We start from the raw sequence: 20976 nt of genomic DNA on the forward strand, positions 1-20976 counted from the left end.
TTACCAGAGTGTCTCTGCCAAAACACTATACTAAGTAAGTACTGTCTTTACAGGACATCAATCACCCCTTATAAGGGCAGAGTAGAACTATTTACCTACAAAGCATTCTTGAATATAGAGCTTGATTCATACTTGCAAGCGCCCCAATGTTTTCATTCTGCGCATGGGTCCATGGTCTATAGGTGACATAGTATATTTTCCATGTAAAGTGAACCTATTCATAAGTAATATAAATTTGACTTGCCATTTTGTATGCATTTTCAGAAAAATTTATCAACATTGACCATGGCAGACGATGAAATGTTTTGCATTTATTAAACTAAAAGAGCTTCTATACTGCTTCCCAACAAACAAAAACCTTTTGAGCAGCTCATTTCTAAGACCTGGTATCAGCGCTTCTGTAATGCACATAACACTCTTATGTAAAATAACTTTTTACTTTTCAGTTTATTGAACTTTACAGTTTTTCTTCTAAATCACCTTTCTTTGGGGTCCCCAGAATGAGCAACAGGAAGTTATTGAAAAGTTTCGCCAAGGCTCCCTGAATCTGCTCATCTCAACCAGTGTCGCTGAGGAGGGCCTGGATATCCCAGAGTGCAATGTTGTTGTACGGTATAGCCTGATGACCAATGAGATATCTATGGTACAGGTGTGTTATTGTTATAGGGATTAACTTCTTTATTGGATTTAATTTCCAACCAATGATTCTAAAGTTGTTTTGACATGAACACAGATAATTGTAAATGTAATGATATGCAATGTTATTATATGGCAATAATTGGAACTGGAATCATGAGTTACCTTGTATAGTTGAATACCAAAGTCATTTACAGCTATTTATTTAGTTTCATCTACATTATTATATGATTCACATGTAACTCCCATTATGCATCTGCAACATATTCTTATGACATAGCTGATAATCAAATGGGACAAAGGCGCAGCTGAGACAAGTAGACAAGTAGCATATTTACAAAAAAAAGTACATCGCCGCTATTTACCATTACATTATTAGTGCCATTTTCCACAAAAAAAAGTTATTTATATATATATATATATATATATATATATAAGCATAGTACAATCAATTCATAGAAATAAAAAACGACGGCCCCTGCTGTCACCATTCTGAGATGGCATTAACAATAAGGGAGTTCCGTCAGTACATGTACCACCATGATACTTCTTAAACAGACGAGAAAGCTATCACTGGAGGAAGCTGGCAAAGGCTATTGCCAGAGATACCCATTCATTTATTAACAGTTATGTATATAGCGTGCACATATTACGCAGTACTTTACTGAGATTATTTAGTCATTCACATCAGTCTCTGCCCCAATGCAGCTTAAATCTATATTCCCTACAGCATAGACACACATAAACCTTAGGTCAGAAGCCAATTAAACTACCAGTATGTTTTTGGATTGTGGGAGGAACTCAGAGTACCTGGAGGAAAACCATGCAAAGATGGGGAGAACATACAAACTCCCCACAAGTAGGGCGCTGAATGAAGCAGCAATGGTAAACACTCTGTCCTCGTGCTATCCTCTGGTGTTTTAGTTAGAGATAAAAACTCCATTTATTTCATTTTGTTTATTCAGCTCAGTCAGTGCTAATGTTCTAGGGCAAGTTAGGAAAAGAAAGCAGACATCATTGTTTGCTATTAGCTTATAGCACATTTGTGCATATAGCACCACATATCGTCAAGCACAAAGGGGTCTATTTACTAAGCTGTGTTAGGAGATAAAGTGAACGGAGATGAGGTACCAGCCAATCGGCTCCTAACTGCCATTTTTGAAACACAACCCATGTGACATGGCAGTTAGGAGCTGATTGGCAGGGACCTTATCACCGTTCACTTTATCTCCTAACACAGCTTAGTAAATAGAGCCCTTCCCCGTCTAAGTTAATACTGGTGTGGCTTTATTTGCAGGCCAGAGGCAGAGCTCGGAAGGAGGATAGCTGTTATTCTTTCCTTGCCAAATCTGGAGGGAGAGAGAGCAGAAGAGAGATGACCAATGAGTCTTTAGAAGACCTGATGAAACGAGCCATAGACTCTGTGCAAAATATGTCAGAAAGGGAATATGAAGCAAAGGTGGGTACAGCTCATTTAGACTTCTACCTCCTGTTCCATGATATAGATTTACAGCAAGGGCTTCTTTGATACCCAAGAACATAAGAATACAATATGTAGTTATTCTGGCTTTCTGACACAGATTAAAGACCTGCAGATGGAGTCTCTCATTCAGCAAGCAATAAAGCAGAAACAGCAGGAAGACAAGAAGAAATTCCTACCCACAGATGTCCGCTTTGACTGTCGGAACTGTTCTGCTGCAGTTGCCTATGGGAGTGATTTTTGTGTGGCGGCAGAAGTTCATCATGTAAATATTAACGCTAACTTTAAGTAAGTATATACTTTGCTTCATTTCTAGTAGCAACTTAGAAGAATAATAAGGAACTCTTAATAAAATTCTTAGTCCTCTGATAGATTTGAGGGTTCCAGTAGATGTCCTGTATTATATACTTTATTGTGGGGTACAATCCATGATACCCTTAGATTAAAGGGGTTATAGCTATAGCTATAATTTATATGGTTGATTTTCATTTTGGTTTATATTATAACATGATTTCCCTATTTTATTTTATAATATTTGTTGCTCAGGAATACTGAATGTGGAATGTTTTTTTTTTTTGTTGTTTATTTTGTATGTTTTATTTTGTATATGTTTAAAATTGAAAAATGTTTTAATAAAGAATACTTTATCCAAAAAAAAAAAAGATTAAAGCGGTTATGCCTAACTGGATAAGTGGAGAGGGGTGCTACATAGATAGTCACTCAATGTATAAATTCAAATAACAGAGGAAGAAAAGGATGAATTCTTGTGTATTGTGCACTATGGCCCAGACAGTACCACTGAAAGTATATATTTGTTGTTTGGAGTAGTTCAACAATGATACATGTAGTGATACTTCAGTTTGATACTTAACTTTTATTTATTCATTTAAAAATGTGTTATATATCCATAGTTGTTTTTTATTAGGAATTAGTGAAATAAAAGTTTAAAGTCAAATGAAACAGTGAGCAAAGATTTATATAGAGAAAATGTGATTAAAGACCATGTCATTTTACAAGTACCTATACTTATCTATTCTGTTTACTTAAACTGGTGATTTGATCCTGACTTCAGTTGTCTTTCCCATGTAATAACGGAGTTGTATTCCCTGTGTGGGTTTATAGGAAGAAGTATACAGATTTAAACAAGTGCAACCTGAGTTATATACAGTATTGTTTATACAGTCATCTCAGTCTAGTGAAATATTGGTTTAAGACATCCAAAACTTATAGTAGATATAGAAAAGACAATTAGCCAAAGTGTTAATATAGGTGTGTTGTCCTGCTTTGTCTGTATTGCTGTCACTGTGTGGCTGGTCGACTGTGATTGGTGTCATATGTTCCTAAACAGGTAATGTATTCCTGTCGATACACATAAAAAATATAGTATTGTACTTAAAGTAAATGCATATGGGATTTAATTAATGGCCTACATCAAGTCCTTGGGAGAAACACTAACTTTGCTAATATCAATAATGGTTAGTGCCTTGAAGTAAATCAATAGTAGTAATAAAATGATGAAGTCCGCAGATTGATCTAGCAATGGTGTCAGTAACTTATGTGGTACCCTGGGTGCTTGAGTGGGTACCGATAAGTTAGGTGTAGATGGTACCTTACAGCTGAGACAATGGCTCCAGCGGATCTTCTTTCTTTTCTGGCAACAACTCCACAAGCTAGTTATTCCAAGGCTGTAGCAGAGAGGCTAGCCCCATATACACAGGAACATGACTTAACGTGACAATCTTAATAAATAATATGATTTAGCAAATTTATTAAAGGGGAGTAGAAGGACACGGATACGAGAAATGGTGTGCAGAAAATAATGATCATCAGACAATTGACATGCAATTTGACACAAATGAAACAATATGGGTATATGACAACGGAATCGGTATGATTTACCGCCGAACCCATGCCCAGCGGTTGGAATCCCGACAGCGGCATCCCGGCAGAGGAGGAAATCCTTATCGTCCAAGGTAAGTATTCTCTAACCTAATTCTACCCCTTAACCCTAACCCTCCCTTAGGGGTGCCTAACCTTCCCCCCAGTGCCTAACCCTAATCCCCCCTTCCCCGCCGCCTAAACCTAAGTCCCCCGGGGCGGTGCCTAACCCCAAGTCCCCCCCCGGGGGTGCCTAATGCTAAGCCCCCTTCTCTAGCCTAAACCTAACTTCCCAGGGGGGTTCCTAACCCTAAGTCCCCCCCCCCCCCCGGGAACCCTAGACCTAACCCCCACCGCGCGGCTATCCACGCTCGGCGTCCCTTCAATCTGGATGCCGGGCGCCAGTCTCCCAGCGTTGGTAAAATGACAGGCGTCTAGATGATGCCTGTCATTTAACCCTCGCTGGGATTAAGCAGTCGGGAAGCCGGCTGTCGTGATTAGATCCGACGGCTTCCCGACTGCATACCATGACATTGGTTAGCAATACTGCAATGGTAATCAATAGGTGGTAGTTCTATTGGCAATTAAATAGATTATTTATTCTAACTGCTGCAGCACCTCTTTAGATATGATTATAGAAAATACAATTTCTCAATTACTTCGACACATTCTATTCTAAACACACAATAACTTTCTCAACAGCACATATTATGAAATAGCAGTATTAATAGTACATATAATATATATAAGGTATCTTCACTCAGAAAACTAACAAAGCACTAGACTGATCTTTTATTTACTTAAGGTGAACATAAAGGACCTCAGTAAGTATCCGTGGCTGTTTGCACTCTGTCTATGGCCAGAACACATTAATTTGAATACCTAGATGGTATTACATTTGGTTTTACTGCCACCATCTGTGTTAATTAATTGAGCCAGGTCCCCTATCACTTCTATAGCAATTGCGCAGGCTCGACGACTAAACTACTACTCAGCTGGTTTGCCACCTGCTTCTAGCAATTAATACAGTTATAGCATACACTCTATCCCTAATTGCGCAAGCTCGGCAACCAGACTACAACGTAGTCAGCTGATCAACCCCCTGCATTCTAGCAATTAATAATACTTTATAGTGTTTCCCTAGTGGTTTAATAGACTCCTCAAAGACTGGGTTCTGGAGCAATGAATTAGCCCAATAAATAATTTATTTACAAAGAGGCATACAATGCTTAGTTATAAAAAAAAAATTACTACGAAAATGGTTACAAAGTTACATACATGTAATGCAATTTGAAATAAAAAGGAAGTAATTTTACAGATTAAACATAGCACTAATCTGCCTGGGAAGAATGAAAGGAGAATGCAGTACCTGCAGGTTACAAACATCAAAGACATTTATCTTCCAGTTCATATCCAAATAATTGTGCCTAAGTTTTCCCTTTTCCTTATTTTAAATTACAATGAGTGTAAATATGATGTGTTGTGATGTGGGATTGGAGAGATACTTCATATCTCTGAAACTACCTATCTGAGGGATCTCTAAATCACAACTGAAAGATACATTTTATGTTATAAATCCGATAACATATATTTTGATCTACCTATATCTAATCTCCCCTGAAGGGCCAGATGGCCTACACTGGTGGTGGGATTACCTCCCTCTGGGTTAAAGTGACAGTCTGACAAGCACACTTCATTTATCTGCAAACACAGACACAGGTTGTGTTTGATGAAGCTTCTGTCAGGTAATTTGGTGCTTCCTGCTGTCAGGGACACCAATTGTGCATGTACATATAGATTGGCTCTACCCCAGACAACCCGCTCAGGATTTCCTGAATTTGTCAAAAAGCTAAGAGCCTGGCTCTTATACTTACAAACAAGGCTGGACTAAGGATGGGAGACTACACCTGAGGACCCCCGCCATATATCAGATCTTTATTATAGATCTGATCCGCAGTGCTTCAGCCTGCACTACAGGGGTAACCAATTACAGCGTCATGGTCACCTGCGCAGCAGTGCTGGGCTCCAGACGGCTGTCCAATGATATGCTACATTGCAGCCTGAGGCTCTCAGTGACGAGCTGCGTGCAGGCTTCAGGGAAGAAGAGGGCATGAGGAAGGGAAGGGAGGGCACAGACACATATGGAAGTTGGAGGATGAAGATGTGAGCAAGGAATGTGCAGCCAGTGCAGTGCTTTTCTGTGTCAGTGTCTGTTTGGTTTGTGGGCCTGATTCAGCAAGGATCACTGATGCAATCATGCACGCAGGTCTGCTGTGAAAGTATGCTAATAATTGCAATCGCAGAGCACTCGCACGGACAACATGCAGACGCCTACTTTCCCTCTCGCACATCCGTAATACCTTGCAATCCATCCAAAACATCAGTAATATCGTAGTACATCGGAGCCTCTCGCACAATTATGGCAGGTCAGACATTACTTATAAATTGATAATTTTCCTGTACCCAGTGAGATATACAGTCAGGTGCATAAATATTGGGACATTGACAGAATTTTCATATTTTGGCCTCTATTCACCATCACAATGGCTTTGAAATGAAACAAACAAGATGTGCTTTAACTGCAGACTTTCAGATTAAATTTGAGGGTAATTACATCCAAATCAGGTGAACGGTGTAGGAATTACAACGGTTTCTATATGTGCCTCACACTTTTTTATGGACAGATGAGACAAAGATCAACTTGTACAAGAGTGATGGGACGAGAAGAGTATGGAGAAGGAAAGGAACTGCTCATGATCCAAAACATACCACCTCATCAGTGAAGCATGGTGGTGGTAGTGTCATGGCGTGGGCATGTATGGTTGCCAATGGAACTGGTTCCCTTGTATTTATTGATGATGTGACTGCTGACAAAAGCAGCAGAATGAATTCTGAAGTGTTTCGGGCAATATTATATGCTCATATTGAGTCAAATGCTTCAGAACTCATTGGACTGCGTATCACAGTGCAGATGGACAATGACCTGAAGCATACTGCAAAAGCAACCAAAGAGTTTTTTAAGGCTAAAAAGTGGAATGTTATGCAATGGCCAAGTCAATCCCCTGACCTGAATCCGATTGAGCATGCATTTCACTTGATGAAGACAAAACTGAAGGGAAAATGCCCCAAGAACAAGCAGGAACTGAAGACATTTGCAGTAGAGGCCTGGCAGAGCATCACCAGGGATGAAACCCAGCATCTGGTGATGTCTATGCATTCCAGACTTCAGGCTGTAATTGCCTGCAAAGGATTTGCAACAGAGTATTAAAAAGTGAAAGTTAGATTTAGGATTGTTTAGTTTGTCCCAATACTTTTGGCCCCTTAAAAAGTGGGAGGCACATATAGAAACCATTGTAATTCCTACACCGTTTTAGGCAGGTGTTGAGAAAGTGCTGTAAAGTAAAACTGCTTTAAAAAATTAGAGGTGTTAATAGTTTATTTTTTTCAATTAACAAAATGCAAAGTGAATGAACAGAAGATGAACCTAAATCAAATCAATATTTGATGTGACCACCCTTTGCCTTCAAAACAGCATCAATTCTTCTAGGTATTTGCACACAGTTTTTGAACGAACTTGGCAGGGAGGTTGTTCCAAACATCTTGGAGAACTAACCACAGATCTTCTGTGGATGTAGGCTTGCTCAAATCCTTCTGTCTCTTCATGTAATCCCAGACAGACTTGATGATGTTGAGATCAGGGCTCTGTGGAGACCATATCATAACTTCCAGGACTCCTTGTTCTTCTTTATGCTGAAGATAGTTCTTAATGATATTGGCTGTATGTTTGGGGCCGTTATCCTGCTGCAGAATTTGGAGCCAATCAGACTCCTCCCTGATGGTATTGCATGATGGATAAGTACCTTCCTGTATTTCTCAGCATTGAGGACATCATTAATCCTGACCAAATCCCCAACTCCACTTCCTGAAATGCAGCCCTAAACTTGCAAGGAACCTCCACCATGTTTAATCAGGCTGGTTGCCTCCTGTCCGCTTGGGAGACCAGGAAATCTTTGTCCTACGATGCAGACCCTGGCCTCGGCACTCCTAGGAAACGGAGGTGACATGCCACCGTTTTTGGAAATGCAGGCAGGTGCTACCCCCTCTCTGCCCCCCACATGGGAACTGGTCCTGCACATGCACAGGTGCTCAACCATTGAAAATGTACGTAAACTATCAGCTTTACGTACATTTCTGAATCAGGCCCTTTGTTTTGTATTATCATCCAGCTATGCTATTTCCTAACGTTGATCATCCTATGCCTCTAGAGTATAGCCTGTAATTCAGTTCATACTACTATTGTTCATTCTTTTTCACACAATTATTACTTTTGTTTGTTTGTTCTTTAACAGAGTCTATTACGAAGTCTATACAGGGCCTATTGCACTTCCTAAGAAGATGGAGGACTGGGTCCCTGGAGGATCCATCCAATGCCGTTTCTGCAAGGTGAGAAATCAGCCAGTAGCAAACCTCACACTGAAATGATCTATCCCAAACTTCTAAAATCAATATAATTGTGTGCAACATTTACTATTGAGCAACCCTCTAATTTCAGGTAGCACAAAGCAAGTCAGTAGATATGTGTAGCGTATGGTTGCAGGGGATTGGAGTGTAGTCAGTGTAGATGTGCTATAATTGTGTGTAAATGTGTGTATATATATATATATATATATATATATATATATATATATATACATACACACACATTATGTAGGAAGAGGCATCATAGCATGTGCTATGGGCCTCAGAGCTTGTTGGACCTTTGCATCCGATGAGCCAGAGGCCGAATGCAGATTAGGGGAGACCTGTCTGTTTTGTAATTACTGGGCCCCACAGCATCTGATGGCAGCTTTGACCACCTGAAGGCTTATGGACTGGGAAATGTGCTGCCTGTCAGCTGGGACAATTCTTGTGATACACTTATGCAGTGACGGGAATGCCTCCACCTCTTCTCCCCACTGTTTCCCATTAGCCGGCCAATCACTGTGCAGTTTGTATCGCACAGCCCCAGCCGATGCTGGATGTCATTTACTTCTGGTTCCGTTCTTAAGTGTCATGGGAATATTGCACGGTGCACAGATATAGATGCTATTATTGTGCTGTCTGACATCCTGTGACTTCAATTCTGTGCAAATCCAGACCTTATTGCACCAATAAAATTATGTTCTCCATAGTCTGTATAAGTGGCGGCTCCAAAGGTGGGGCTGCAGCGCAGTCCAAAATTCAAATAGGGGAGCCACAGCAACTGCCAGTGAGTTCTGGCCGGGCATGTTTTTGCATCGTTTGGAAGGACAGTGGTTGTGGCTCCCCTATTTGAATTTTGGACTGTGCTGCAGCCCCACCTCTGGAGCCGCCACTGGTCTGTATGGAGAACATCACAATAACAGATGGCGATGGTTCCCTGGTTAATATCAGTGTTTGGCTCAAGTCATGGTGAAAGTAGGGACTCTGGCCCTGATTCAGAGCCGGACGCCGTGACAGAGCGCTCACTCTGAAGCCGGCTCCGTCGTGCGCAGCGCACTGGGCTAACTTCGACCCGCTTGCGAGCGCTCCGTGCTCGTGAGCGGGTCTGAATCAGGCCCTCTGACTTAACAGATCTTTTCTGAGTGTTAGACACCACAGTGGTGCTGGAGAAATAATTTGAAAATCTGTATACTATGCCCTTCTGGGGCAATCTGGGGCTATTAGAATGGTTGGAACTCGCTCCCTCTTAACCTTATTTAGAACCCGAGGGAGCATGCAATTGGTGGAAACAAATAGGCTAGATTGTATTGCCAAGAAACTGTTGTGGCATCTACCAGAAGCGCCTTCGGGTCCAGAGTTCTTGAGCAATAGTGATCCACCTTGTGGTTCAGTTGAAGGGCAATCATGTCGACCTCTGGCTGACTCCACCTGTGTACTATTTGCCGAAAAACCTCTGGTTAGAGGGACCATGATGAATGTCTTGATAACTTGGGAAGTCAACCTCCCTTTTTTCCACATCTGGGATGTACTGCATTCCGACCAGCACATTATCCTGACTGAAACCTTCAGAGCAAGAGGACTCCTTGTTTCCGCCTGGTGAATGATGTACACAACAGCCACTGCATTTTCTGATTGGATATGTATAGCTCTGACCTTTAAAAAGGTTTGAGCTTTCCTGGGTGCAACAAGAGCTGCCCAAAGCACGAGCACATTCATCAGAAGGGTTAATCAGAGTCCAAAGGCCACTGCGATGGTTGTGATGGCAATCCAAGGCTGCAATCTCTGTTTCAGCATGGGGATCGCAGATGCGGCAAGGAGGTTTCGATTTCCTACAGACACGACACCTTCTGCATTTGCATTTGAGATGGATGGAATTGCACAGCCACTTGTGTATGGCTCTACAATTCAGTCCATCTCTGAATCAGGCCCCCTAGGTCCACTGATCTTGGAAACGTAGAAGATAGGCCCCACTACAGAATCTGTGTGAAATGTGGTACAGTCATGTGGTTTTTTGTGTATTTTGGAGGACTTTGGTCCTGGCCATTTGCTCGACCAAGGCTGTCATCCCCTCTAGGTAATGCCTCGAGCTGTGGTCACTATTAGAAAACCTCTTCCCTGCCTTACAGATGAAAGAACTGCAACCATTGACTTGGGGGCCATGACTGGAAGAAAGGAACTTTTTGCTTGTGTAGTTTGAGAATATCCTGTCTAGCTCTAGTCCAAAAGGAACTGACCCTAGAAAGGGTAATGCCTGAAAATGCTCTTTTGCATTCCATTTCAAGTCTTTCATCTAGATCAGGGGTTCCCAACCACGGTCCTCAAGGCACACTAACAGTCCAGGTTTTTAGGATAGCCATACTGGAGCACAGGTGACTTAATTAGTGCCTCAGTTATTTTGATTTAACCATTTGTGCTCAAGCCTGGATATCACCAAAACCAGGACTGTTAGTGTGCCTTGAGGACCGAGGTTGGGAATCACTGATCTAGATAATGCACCCTGTAAACATTATTCAGGAATGGTTTGAGGAACATTACAAAAGTTAGAGTTATTGACTTGAGCTTCAAATTCCCCAGATGTCAATCCGTTCAGGCATCTATGGGATGTTGTTAAAAAACAAGTTCGAGCCATGGAGACACCACCTCACAACTTACAGGACTTAAAAGATCTGCTGCTAACGTCTTGGATACTACAATAAACCTTCAAATGTCTTGTGGAGTCCATGCCTTGATAAGTCAAATTAGGCCGGTGGTTTAAACCACTTAACTGGCGTGGTAACACATCACTGCAGCCAGCTGTGCTTCCGCTGACAAGGTCACACAACATGCGACAGCGCCGCCGCACTGTGTCCCCCAGTTTTTAAAGAAGAGATCTGTTCTGTACACATGGACCCTCTGTAGAGATCCGGCAGTCTGTGCGAGTGGCATTCTGAAGCACATACAAGGAGGGGAACTTGGTTCTCTTCAAAGCACTATTTGGCTGATCTCTGCACTAGCTGCAGCAGTGCAGCACAGGGAGATCAGCCTGCTCTGACACATGCTCTGCATGCGTGGAGGGGGGGGGGGGGGAGTAGTAATATTCCAGTGGTGGGTGGTAATACTGCCGGGGAAGTGGTCTACATGCACTGGAGGTGTGGGTAGGCGGTAATGTCCCAATGAACTCATTTGGGGGAGAGGAGGTAAAACGGGTGGGTAAAATAGTGAAAAAATATACACTGGTCACAGGGGAGGAGGGGGAGTGTTAAAAAAATAAACCAGGGACGTATTACACCAAGAAGAGGGAAGTTAAACAACAGGGTCTCTTTTACCACTAAGGGTGTGGGGGTAATGTTAATGGGATCTATTGCTACTAGTAGGGTCTATTGTCAATGGGAGGTGGTAGGAAATATTTCAATGGGGGCCTTTGGACATGGGATGGTGTGAAACAACTCTTAGGGCAGGCATATATTTTTAAATAAAATATTTGAATTATTTTTAAAAATAAATTAAACTTTTTATTAACTAAAAATAAAACTGACATTTTCTGACCGATTTTCTGGAAAGAAAAATCATCAGGTAAGTGGTTGTTATTATGGCTTGTGTATGATACAAGATGATCACTGTTGATTTTTTGACACCATACAGAAACCTAGAAGTCTCATCACCATATTTGCCTTTTAGACCATCTGCCCTTTACAATAACTTGATGTCTCTCTTCTAGCTGCATTGGGGCTTCATAATGATATACAAAGGAGTGACTCTTCCCATCATCAGCATCAAGAACTTTGTGTTACAAACTCCTGAGTTCCGAAAACCCTACAAACAATGGAAAAGCGTTCCGTTCTTCTTGAGCCAATTTAATTATGTTGAATATTGTGATCAGCTTTCAGATGTGGAGGATGACTGATTTGTAGCTGGTTTTCAGTTTACCAACTATAGACTGTAATTTCAAAAACAATTAATCAACTTTTATGTTAACTATAAAATATGGCTCCTTTTTCAGACAAAAGACCAGATGAAGTCTTGATTAGTGGACCAACTTAGTGTAAAATGTATGGATTTTGGATGTCGCAAAAAGGTCTGACCGTTACTGGTTACTGCTTTTATCGCCTTCAGAAAATGCAACAGATCATGACTTCAAAGTTTCATTTTAAAACTGCTGGAGAGAAAAAAACGTCCCAAAGTAGAAGTTGGTTTGTTTTTTTTGTACTGTCAATAATGGGTGCATGTCTAATAGATCCTGATGGACCGACCAATGTGCGACAATATACATTTGCACTTCTCAGGGACAGTCTGGTTACTCAGATGCTTCTGTTTTTTGTTCTACTTTACAGTGTGACAGAGACCTCCAGAATCATCTCCAGCTTGGGACAGATGTTGTCATAAAAATCAATTTTCTACCAAGCGATACTTGAGTTTGTATGGTGCATTGCAACTATATCAATGTTACAAATTAAATGTTTTAGATGTGTGTATGACTCCGTCAGGGTATTTTATGCTATAGCCAAGTATGAAATATTAATAGTAGCAAACTGTGAAGAGGATCAGAAGTTAAAGGGAGGAAGACTCTAAGAATAAATATGACAGCCTTATACAGATAATTGATACTTTATACTATTGTTAAAGAATGTGTATATTTATACCACCATTTGTAGACTAATTATTAATCAATATATAAATATATATGAATATTAAATTATTATACAGCTATAGTCACATAATATGAATTACTTATTCCAAAGCCCAGAAACTAACTTGGTTGATCCATTAGCATTTGAAGTCATGTTATCTCTCATACTACAAGCTAATTAACATCTCAATACATGTGGCCAAGAGCTCTCTGGGATGAGCTTCATAATAAGGTTTAGAACTAACTCCCACAAGAGTCTACTTCTTCTTCAAGTCACACCTCACAGGTAAGAAAGGGTTGGATTCTCCCACAGAGAGACACCACAGGCGAGAGAGACACACAGACACTCACTCTGTTACACACAGACCAGCGCAAGGATGGTCTGGAGAGATGACATATTAGTAAATATGTGTAATTGGCTTACATGGACCTCGATAATGGCATGGTTAATGATTTGTTATATAATGTAGTGTTCTGTACAGTAGATAGTCTATATGTGTATCTGTAGTGATTTGTGTTAACATGCAGTAGATGCTATAGTAGTTCTGTGGTGTTTTCTGGGCAGCATGCAGGAAAGGAATTCATAGTGGAATCTTTGTTCACATACACAGCAAGGTTATCATTGGTTAAGAGTGATGGTTATTCTGTGAAACAGCACTATGGTGGTTTGTGAATAAACAGCAAGATATGATGTTTATTGTGAAGTTCTGTAGTGGTCAATTATATTCAAATAGGCTTGTTGTAATTAATAACCGTGTGCATAGGCAAACGCAGGGGAGTTGCCGTCTGCCTGGAAACCCCCCTCACCAAACCATACCATGACCACAGTAGAAATAGTAATATAATAGAATTTTACTAGTGCTGCATGTTCTTCTCAGTATCACAAATGAAATAATTAGCAACACCTGTGGATCTTTTAACATGTATCAGCCAGTAATAAATAACCTGTGCACCAACTAGGACATCTGGAAAACATGCACTTTTAGGGATGCACTTTTAGGGATGCACTGCTATAGAGCCCAATATGTACATATATGTCCAGGGAAGTGCTAGGTTCTTCTGCTGCTCCTCCAGGCTCCCAAACTTGCTCCAATGCTCTGGAATGGTGCCCACATCTAAAAATAAATACATTCAGCTCAGGCAGGATGGCATACTGGCGCATCTAATGGCTTACTGTGATTCTGTATATGCTGGAATTATGACACACAAAACACATTGTATGATGCATATTAAAGCTGGCTAATTACTAATTATACCCTCTTCATGGACTGGCCACACTCTAAAATCAAGCATTTGGAAACCCCCCTCTAGAAATCCTGCATTTGCCACTGGTGTGGAATGGAGGCTGCAGTTTGTTAATATGGCCGATTTCATGTGCTTCTTCACCCTTCCCCCATTGAACCATGTGCTTGGAATAATAGTATGGCGGGGAAAGTTAGGTTTGTGAATGGCTGTATTCTGAAAGGATTGTGTGGTTAGAAGTAAGATGGAACTGTTTGATAGTTTATACCTTCTGAAATATATATATATATATCAGTGGCGTAACTAGGGCAGGGCGTGCGGGGTGCTTACCCTGGGCGCCATGGAACGCCGCCGGCCGCGGTCCGGCCCGCCCTAGTTAGCCAGTGTAGCGCCAACCGCAATGAGTGCGGTCAGCGCTACACATTTACACAGGACCGGCACTAGGCTTCCAGCGCCGGTCCTGTGCTGCACACCTGAGCCCGTTCCCTCCCCCTGAGTGCTTGCCCAATAGCGCCAGGAGGCGGGCTCAGGCTGTGCATAACACACGCATCGCCGCCAGCGCTGGCGGCGATGCATGTGTTAAACAGCAGCCAATGAGAGTCCGATAGACTCTCATTGACTGCTGCAGCACCCACTGCAAGAGCCGGACTTCCGTCCGGCTCTTGCAGTAGGTAGTGGGACAGACGTCATGACGTCTGTCCCATTATGCTGAGCGCGCCAGCCCGGGAGGACTGGCGGGCGGCGGGAGCGGCGTCGCAGACTGGAGGAGCAGCAGCAGCAGTGTGGATTCAGGTAAATAAGTTTTTATATTTTTAAAAACCTGTCAGCACTACTGGGGGCACAATGGGGGTGACTACCACTGGGGGGACCTCTACTGGGGTGGGGGCACAACGGGGGGGGGTGGCTACTACTGGGGGCACCATTATTAGGAGGACCTCTACTGGGGGGGCTATTACTGGGGGCACCATTATTGGGAGGACCTCTACTGGGGGGGGGCTATTACTCGGGGCACCATTATTGGGAGGACCTCTACTGGGGGGCTATTACAGGGGGCACTTAATCGGGAGGGGGAACCTCAACTGGGGACCACTACTTGGGGGGGGAACTACTACTGGGGGCATTATAAAAGGGGCCTACTACTAGGGGCACTGCACTGGGGGGACCACAACTGGGGGCAATAACAGGAAGGACCACTACAGGGACCACTGGATAGGGGGGGGTCACTACTGGGAGCCTGCATCAGGGGGATCACTACTGGGAAACCTGCATGGGGGGAACTACTGCTGGGGGCACTGCATGGGGGGGGACTACTACTGGGGGCACTATATAAAGGGCACTGCATAAGGGGATACCACTACTGGGTGCACTGCATTGTGGGGACTGCTACTGGGGGCACTGCATAAGGGGGAACACTACATAGGGCACTGCATTTGGGGGGACCACTACTGGGGGCACTGAGTAAGGGGAACTAATTGGCTGTATAAGGGGTACCACTACTGGGGATATTGTATAAGGGGCACTACAATGGGCCTGCATAAGAGGGACCACAACTGCATACTGGGGGTACTGTATAAGGGCTACTACTGGGGTTAAGGTGCATATGGATAGGAATGTTCAGCGTGAAAATAAAGGGGTGTGTCATGTTGACACGTCCCATTTTTAAGTGACCATGCCGATTTTTTTTCCATATCGGAATGTTGGGGGGGGCTCCCTTTTCAAATTTGCCCTGGGCTCCAAATACCCTAGTTACGCCACTGATATATATATATATAAAATGGAATCTGTAGAATGTGTATATTTCAGTTTGATGTCAGCTGGTGATCGTTTGTTGTTGAAGGAGAATGGCAACTGCCATGTGCTTTTCCCTTTGGTGACAGGGCTTTGAACCATGTGCTTGATTCAATAAGGGTTGTGAATTACTAATATTGTGATCATAGTTATAATCCTAGACTTTAATTGGTGTAATCGATTTGTATAGTTCAAATAGGTTTGTTATAGTTCTTTTAGTTATGATCATTGATGGATATCCGTGTTGTAGGATGATTTACAGAGCTATAGCCTCATGGGAGTTTCCTCCCAATCAAAATGGAGTTTATCTTTGAACCATGAGGCTTGGAACAAAGGAATTCCATGCGGTCTCCCATCCCCCTTACATTTCTCTGCATATCTGCACACACACACAACCTCTTAAGTGTTATTTTAGGTGAATGTGCCCCAACAGTCATTTTATAGATATAGCATCTGCGGTATTGTGAAAATAACTATTATCCCCTATAAACATACATAATCAAAGCACAACATACACACACACCTCCCACAATGCTTCCTAGCAAACCTCTCTCTCTCTCTTACTATTTTATTATTATATACTTTATGTATGTGGACTTTTGAGCATCAATTTGGTTATATAAATACACTTTTACTTTAGTACATCTGGTGTGCAATGTCTTATTGAAATGAAATTATCCTAATGACATAAAGATTCCTGGGTAAAACTTTGCGAGTTAAGATATTATAATATGTTATTAAATGATAAAAATAGAATATTTGCTTCAGACATATGAGACTAAAACAGGCAACTGTAGGTACAAACAGACAGAATAAAACAAGGAAAAAGAAACACCCCCTAATAACTATGTATCCTGAAAACAAATAATGTATTATATTGAATTAAATAAAACAAATCTAAGGGCCTATATATGTGTACATAGATGTGTGTGTGCTTATGTGTACCTGACAACAGTTGGAAAATACATTAGGCAACACCCATAACCCACCCACACTAGAGCTGTTTAAAAAAAAAAAAAATTTTTTTTTATATATATATACTCCAAAAGTTCGGCACTCAGGTAAAAAATGCACAAAGCGGGGTGCCTTCCTAAATGGTTAATATACAACCAATCGCTCTACCTGTGTGAGGTATGGAGACCCCCCCAGGAGCAGAACAAAACAGAGGAGGCACTCCCTTTTAAAGTAGAAAAAAACGTGTACTTATATCATGTTGAAGTTCAGTACAGAGGCATGCCCTCGACCTCAGTATTTCCATGTTTAACGACTCTCTCTGATCGCAATATTGTTCGATGTGGCCACTCTGGTTGCATCCTCGACAGATGGGTCGTCTTTGGGCATCGAATCTATCCGTGGCCCTTCTTCCACTGCCTCGAGGGGGTTCCCACCAAACATTGTTGGCACTTCTCTGATCCGGACCCCACCACTTTCCTGATGAAGTGGCAGGCTTTTGCTGTGTTATTTGGCGCATTTCCATCAGCTCTGCTGTTAAGTCGGCTATTTGTCCCTTCAGGGCTTGAATGGGGTCTCTCATAGGTACTTGGACCCACTGTCTGACTGACTCTCCCCTTGATACTTTCGTTTCCTAATGGGTGGGATGTTTCTTGATACCCTGGCATTTCTGGGATTTTGACTTCTTGGCTTGCATTACGGCCAATCACCTTAATGGCTGCCTCCTTGAAGTCAAGGAATATGTGCTCTTCTAGTTGCATCCTTAGCATTCTCAGTTGACTTCGAACATTTTCCTTATTTGCACCCTCAATAAACTGAGCGATAATAGTCTCATCTGTACTTTGAAATTCCTGGTTGTCCACAGCCTGTATAGCTTTTAGTGCCTCCTGCAGGCTTAGGGCATAGTCTCTTAGTGTCTCTCCCGCCCGTTGTAGTTGGCCGTAAAATTTCATTTTTAACTCTGAAATGGTGCGGGTTTAGAATGTCGTAGACAATCGTTGCAGAATCTGGTCTACCTTTCGTCTTTCCTCCCGTGGCCATGATGAGACTTCTCTAAGGGCAGCTCCCTTAAGTTGGCCAATTAGCACCTCAACCTGTTGCTGCTCACCCAGAGGATACAGGTGGAACAGTGATTTGATCTTCTTAAATTCGGTGGGCGTATTTCCCTCTTCACCCTGACCATCACCACTGTAGGTTGGGAGCCATGGGGTCCTGAAGTAGTACGGCATCGTGATGGGCGACACCAGTGTGGATGGCATTGCTCCACTGGGTGATGCATTGGATGGCGATGAATATTTCTGACTTGGTGAGGCGGGTAATAGTCTCCTGCCTGGAGTAGATGCAGAATTCTGGGGTTCCGACATTTTTCTTTTGTTCGTCCTGTTCGTATGATGCCAAATGTAACACCCCGCCTGACGGTGTAGTGTTCTTGGAGTGTTGAGTTGGGGGGGTTTTCCTTACCAAGTACTCTGTCTGTGGATGACCTTGGTGTTATGGAAAAGGCAGGAAAACTTGGTTTGTAGAGTAGCCTGCGAGGAGGGCAGGATAACTTGGTTAGATGAGTTGCCTGCCAGGAGGGCAGGATTTCTTGGCTAGATGAGTTGCCTGCCAGGAGGGCAGGATATCTTGGTTAGATGAGTTGCCTGCCAGGAGGGCAGGATTTCTTGGCTAGATGAGTTGCCTGCCAGGAGGGCAGGATTTCTTGGCTAGATGAGTTGCCTGCCAGGAGGGCAGGATAACACAGGCTGAAAATAGTTCAGGTGTAAATGTACAGTTTGATTACACACAGTAGGGCTGAGAAAACTGTAGCAGCTGATTATACAGAGGAAGCACGGACCCAAAGGCTTGGGCCTGCATACACTGAGCACAGCATGTGGATGGTGAAAACAGACAGCAAGCTAACAGCATTCAGAGCAGAGTGGAACAACAGTCTTGAATAATTGAGCTACCTGCTGAAGCCTGGAAGGCAGCATGGAGGGAGACGGAGAGTGGTAAATAGAAGCAGTGGCTGAAGTGTAGACAATTACGGAGTATAGCTGGAACAACCAGACCGAGCTGTAGGATGAAACTCTATAACCGGTGAGGGGGAATGAATCTGGAAGCTACAAATAGGAGGAGCAGCCAATCAGCAGCTTATGGAGTATGAGTCACTCTCTGCAGCATCCCCGGTGCTTTGTAATCAGCGGAACCGGATTCTGAGTCAGTGTAGGTCCTGAGCCGGTGGGAAACAAGCCGCTGCCATGGCTTTTGACAGTACCCCCCCCTTGACGCGGGGTTGAAGAACCCCCAGAGCCTGGTTTAAAGGGAAATTCCTGAAAAAACATTCTCTTAAACCTGGGAGCATGTAAGGCATCTTCTGTAATCCAGGAACATTCTTCCGGACCATAGCCCTTCCAATGGACCAGAAACTGCAACCAACCTCTAGATACTCTAGAATCCAGCACTTTCTCAACCACAAACTCCTGTTGACCGTAGACCACCACCGGAGCAGGCCTGAAAGAACTCCAGTTCCCAAATCTATCTGACTTATGGACTGGCTTTAATAAAGAGGCATGAAAAGTGTTGTTAATCTTTAAAGAATTTGGTAGTTGGAGTTTGAAAGCAACTGGGTTAATTTGAGAAATGATCCGCAAAAGGACCAATAAACCGAGGACCCAATTCGTGAGAGGGTTGCCGGAGTTTGATATTTCTAGTGGACAGCCACACTAAGTCCCCCCTTTTGAACGTGCAAGGCCTCCGATGTCTATCTGCCAATTTCTTAGAATGGACAGATACCTTGAGGAGATTATGATGCACCTTGGCCCAAATACCACGGAGTCTGGAAACAGTCCCTGCATCAGAGGATCTGGAGAATGATAAATCAAGTGAATTGGCCCGAGGATGTTGGCCCATCACACAATAGAAGGGTGAAACTGAAGATGCAGAGTGACAGGAATTGTTAAAAGCAAATTCAGCCATGGGAAGATGAGACACCCAATCATTCTGGAATTTTGAGACGTAACAGCGTAAATATTGCTCCAGGGTTTGATTAGCACGTTCTGTCTGCCCATTAGACTGTGGGTGATATCCTGAAGACAAGCTGAGACTGATACCCAGTGCAGTGCAGAAACATCTCCAAAACCGTGCAACAAATTGTGTCCCACGGTCGGAAACAATGTCACAGGGAAGACCATGCAAACGAAAAATATGTTCCAAGAAGAGGACAGAAAGTTCTTTGGCAGATGGCAATTTGGGCAGAGGAATAAAGTGCGTCATTTTGCTAAAGCGGTCCACGATAGTCCAAATAACTGAACAGCCAGCAGAGTGAGGAAGGTCCACAATAAAGTCCATCGCAATGTGTGTCCAGGGTCTTTTTGGTGTGGAAAGAGGAAGCAGTAATCCTGATGGTGGGGTACGAGGAGTCTTGTTACGAGCACAAACCTCACATGCCAAAACAAACTCCCGAACGTCCAAAGCCAAAGACAGCCACCAAACCGCACGAGACATTAAAAAATATGAGAAGATATCACAACAGCGGGCACTGCCTCATATAGCAGCAGAAAAGGTCAATATATAAGTCACTAACTTACAAATACAGACATAAAACATAAAAAATGACCTTACAAATCCGCGCTAATGAGATGTTCTGCATAATGAACCTTTTCCACAGATTCCAAACGTATCTCAATGAGTCCATATGTAAATATATAGAAAAAGAAAGGAAAAATGTTCTTTTGTCAAACAGTAAATGTTCAGAGATGTTGTACACCTCAGGTGTCAGAAATGGATGAGGAGGTGATATTAGTCCCAACCCAGGACAGCAGTAGATCTTGAGAAAGTATCCAAAACGTCCATATAGATGCACCAACACCATGATGAGACCAAATAGTGCTTACATGTAAGCTTACATAGGAAATGCAGGATACAGGTACGTAGCCGTTTCTTTAAACGGTCC

At 42.7% G+C, this 20976-nt stretch overlaps 1 protein-coding gene across 1 annotated transcript in view; it reads left to right on the forward strand.

Annotated features, from left to right (window-relative positions):
- Positions 1-13077, forward strand: part of DHX58 (DExH-box helicase 58) — a 39345-nt gene extending 26268 nt beyond the window's left edge. Inside the window, exons 9-13 of the mRNA XM_088482587.1 lie at positions 500-649; positions 1934-2095; positions 2217-2404; positions 8344-8437; positions 12153-13077. Coding sequence (XP_088338713.1) covers positions 500-649; positions 1934-2095; positions 2217-2404; positions 8344-8437; positions 12153-12338 — 780 coding nt within the window. The 3' untranslated portion in view covers positions 12339-13077. The remainder of the gene's footprint in view (positions 1-499; positions 650-1933; positions 2096-2216; positions 2405-8343; positions 8438-12152) is intronic.
- The last annotated feature ends 7899 nt before the right edge of the window (positions 13078-20976 follow it).

This window comes from Taudactylus pleione, unplaced genomic scaffold, assembly GCF_031769625.1.
Source record: "Taudactylus pleione unplaced genomic scaffold, aTauple2 ptg000018l, whole genome shotgun sequence".
Classification (NCBI taxonomy): Eukaryota; Metazoa; Chordata; class Amphibia; order Anura; family Myobatrachidae; genus Taudactylus; species Taudactylus pleione.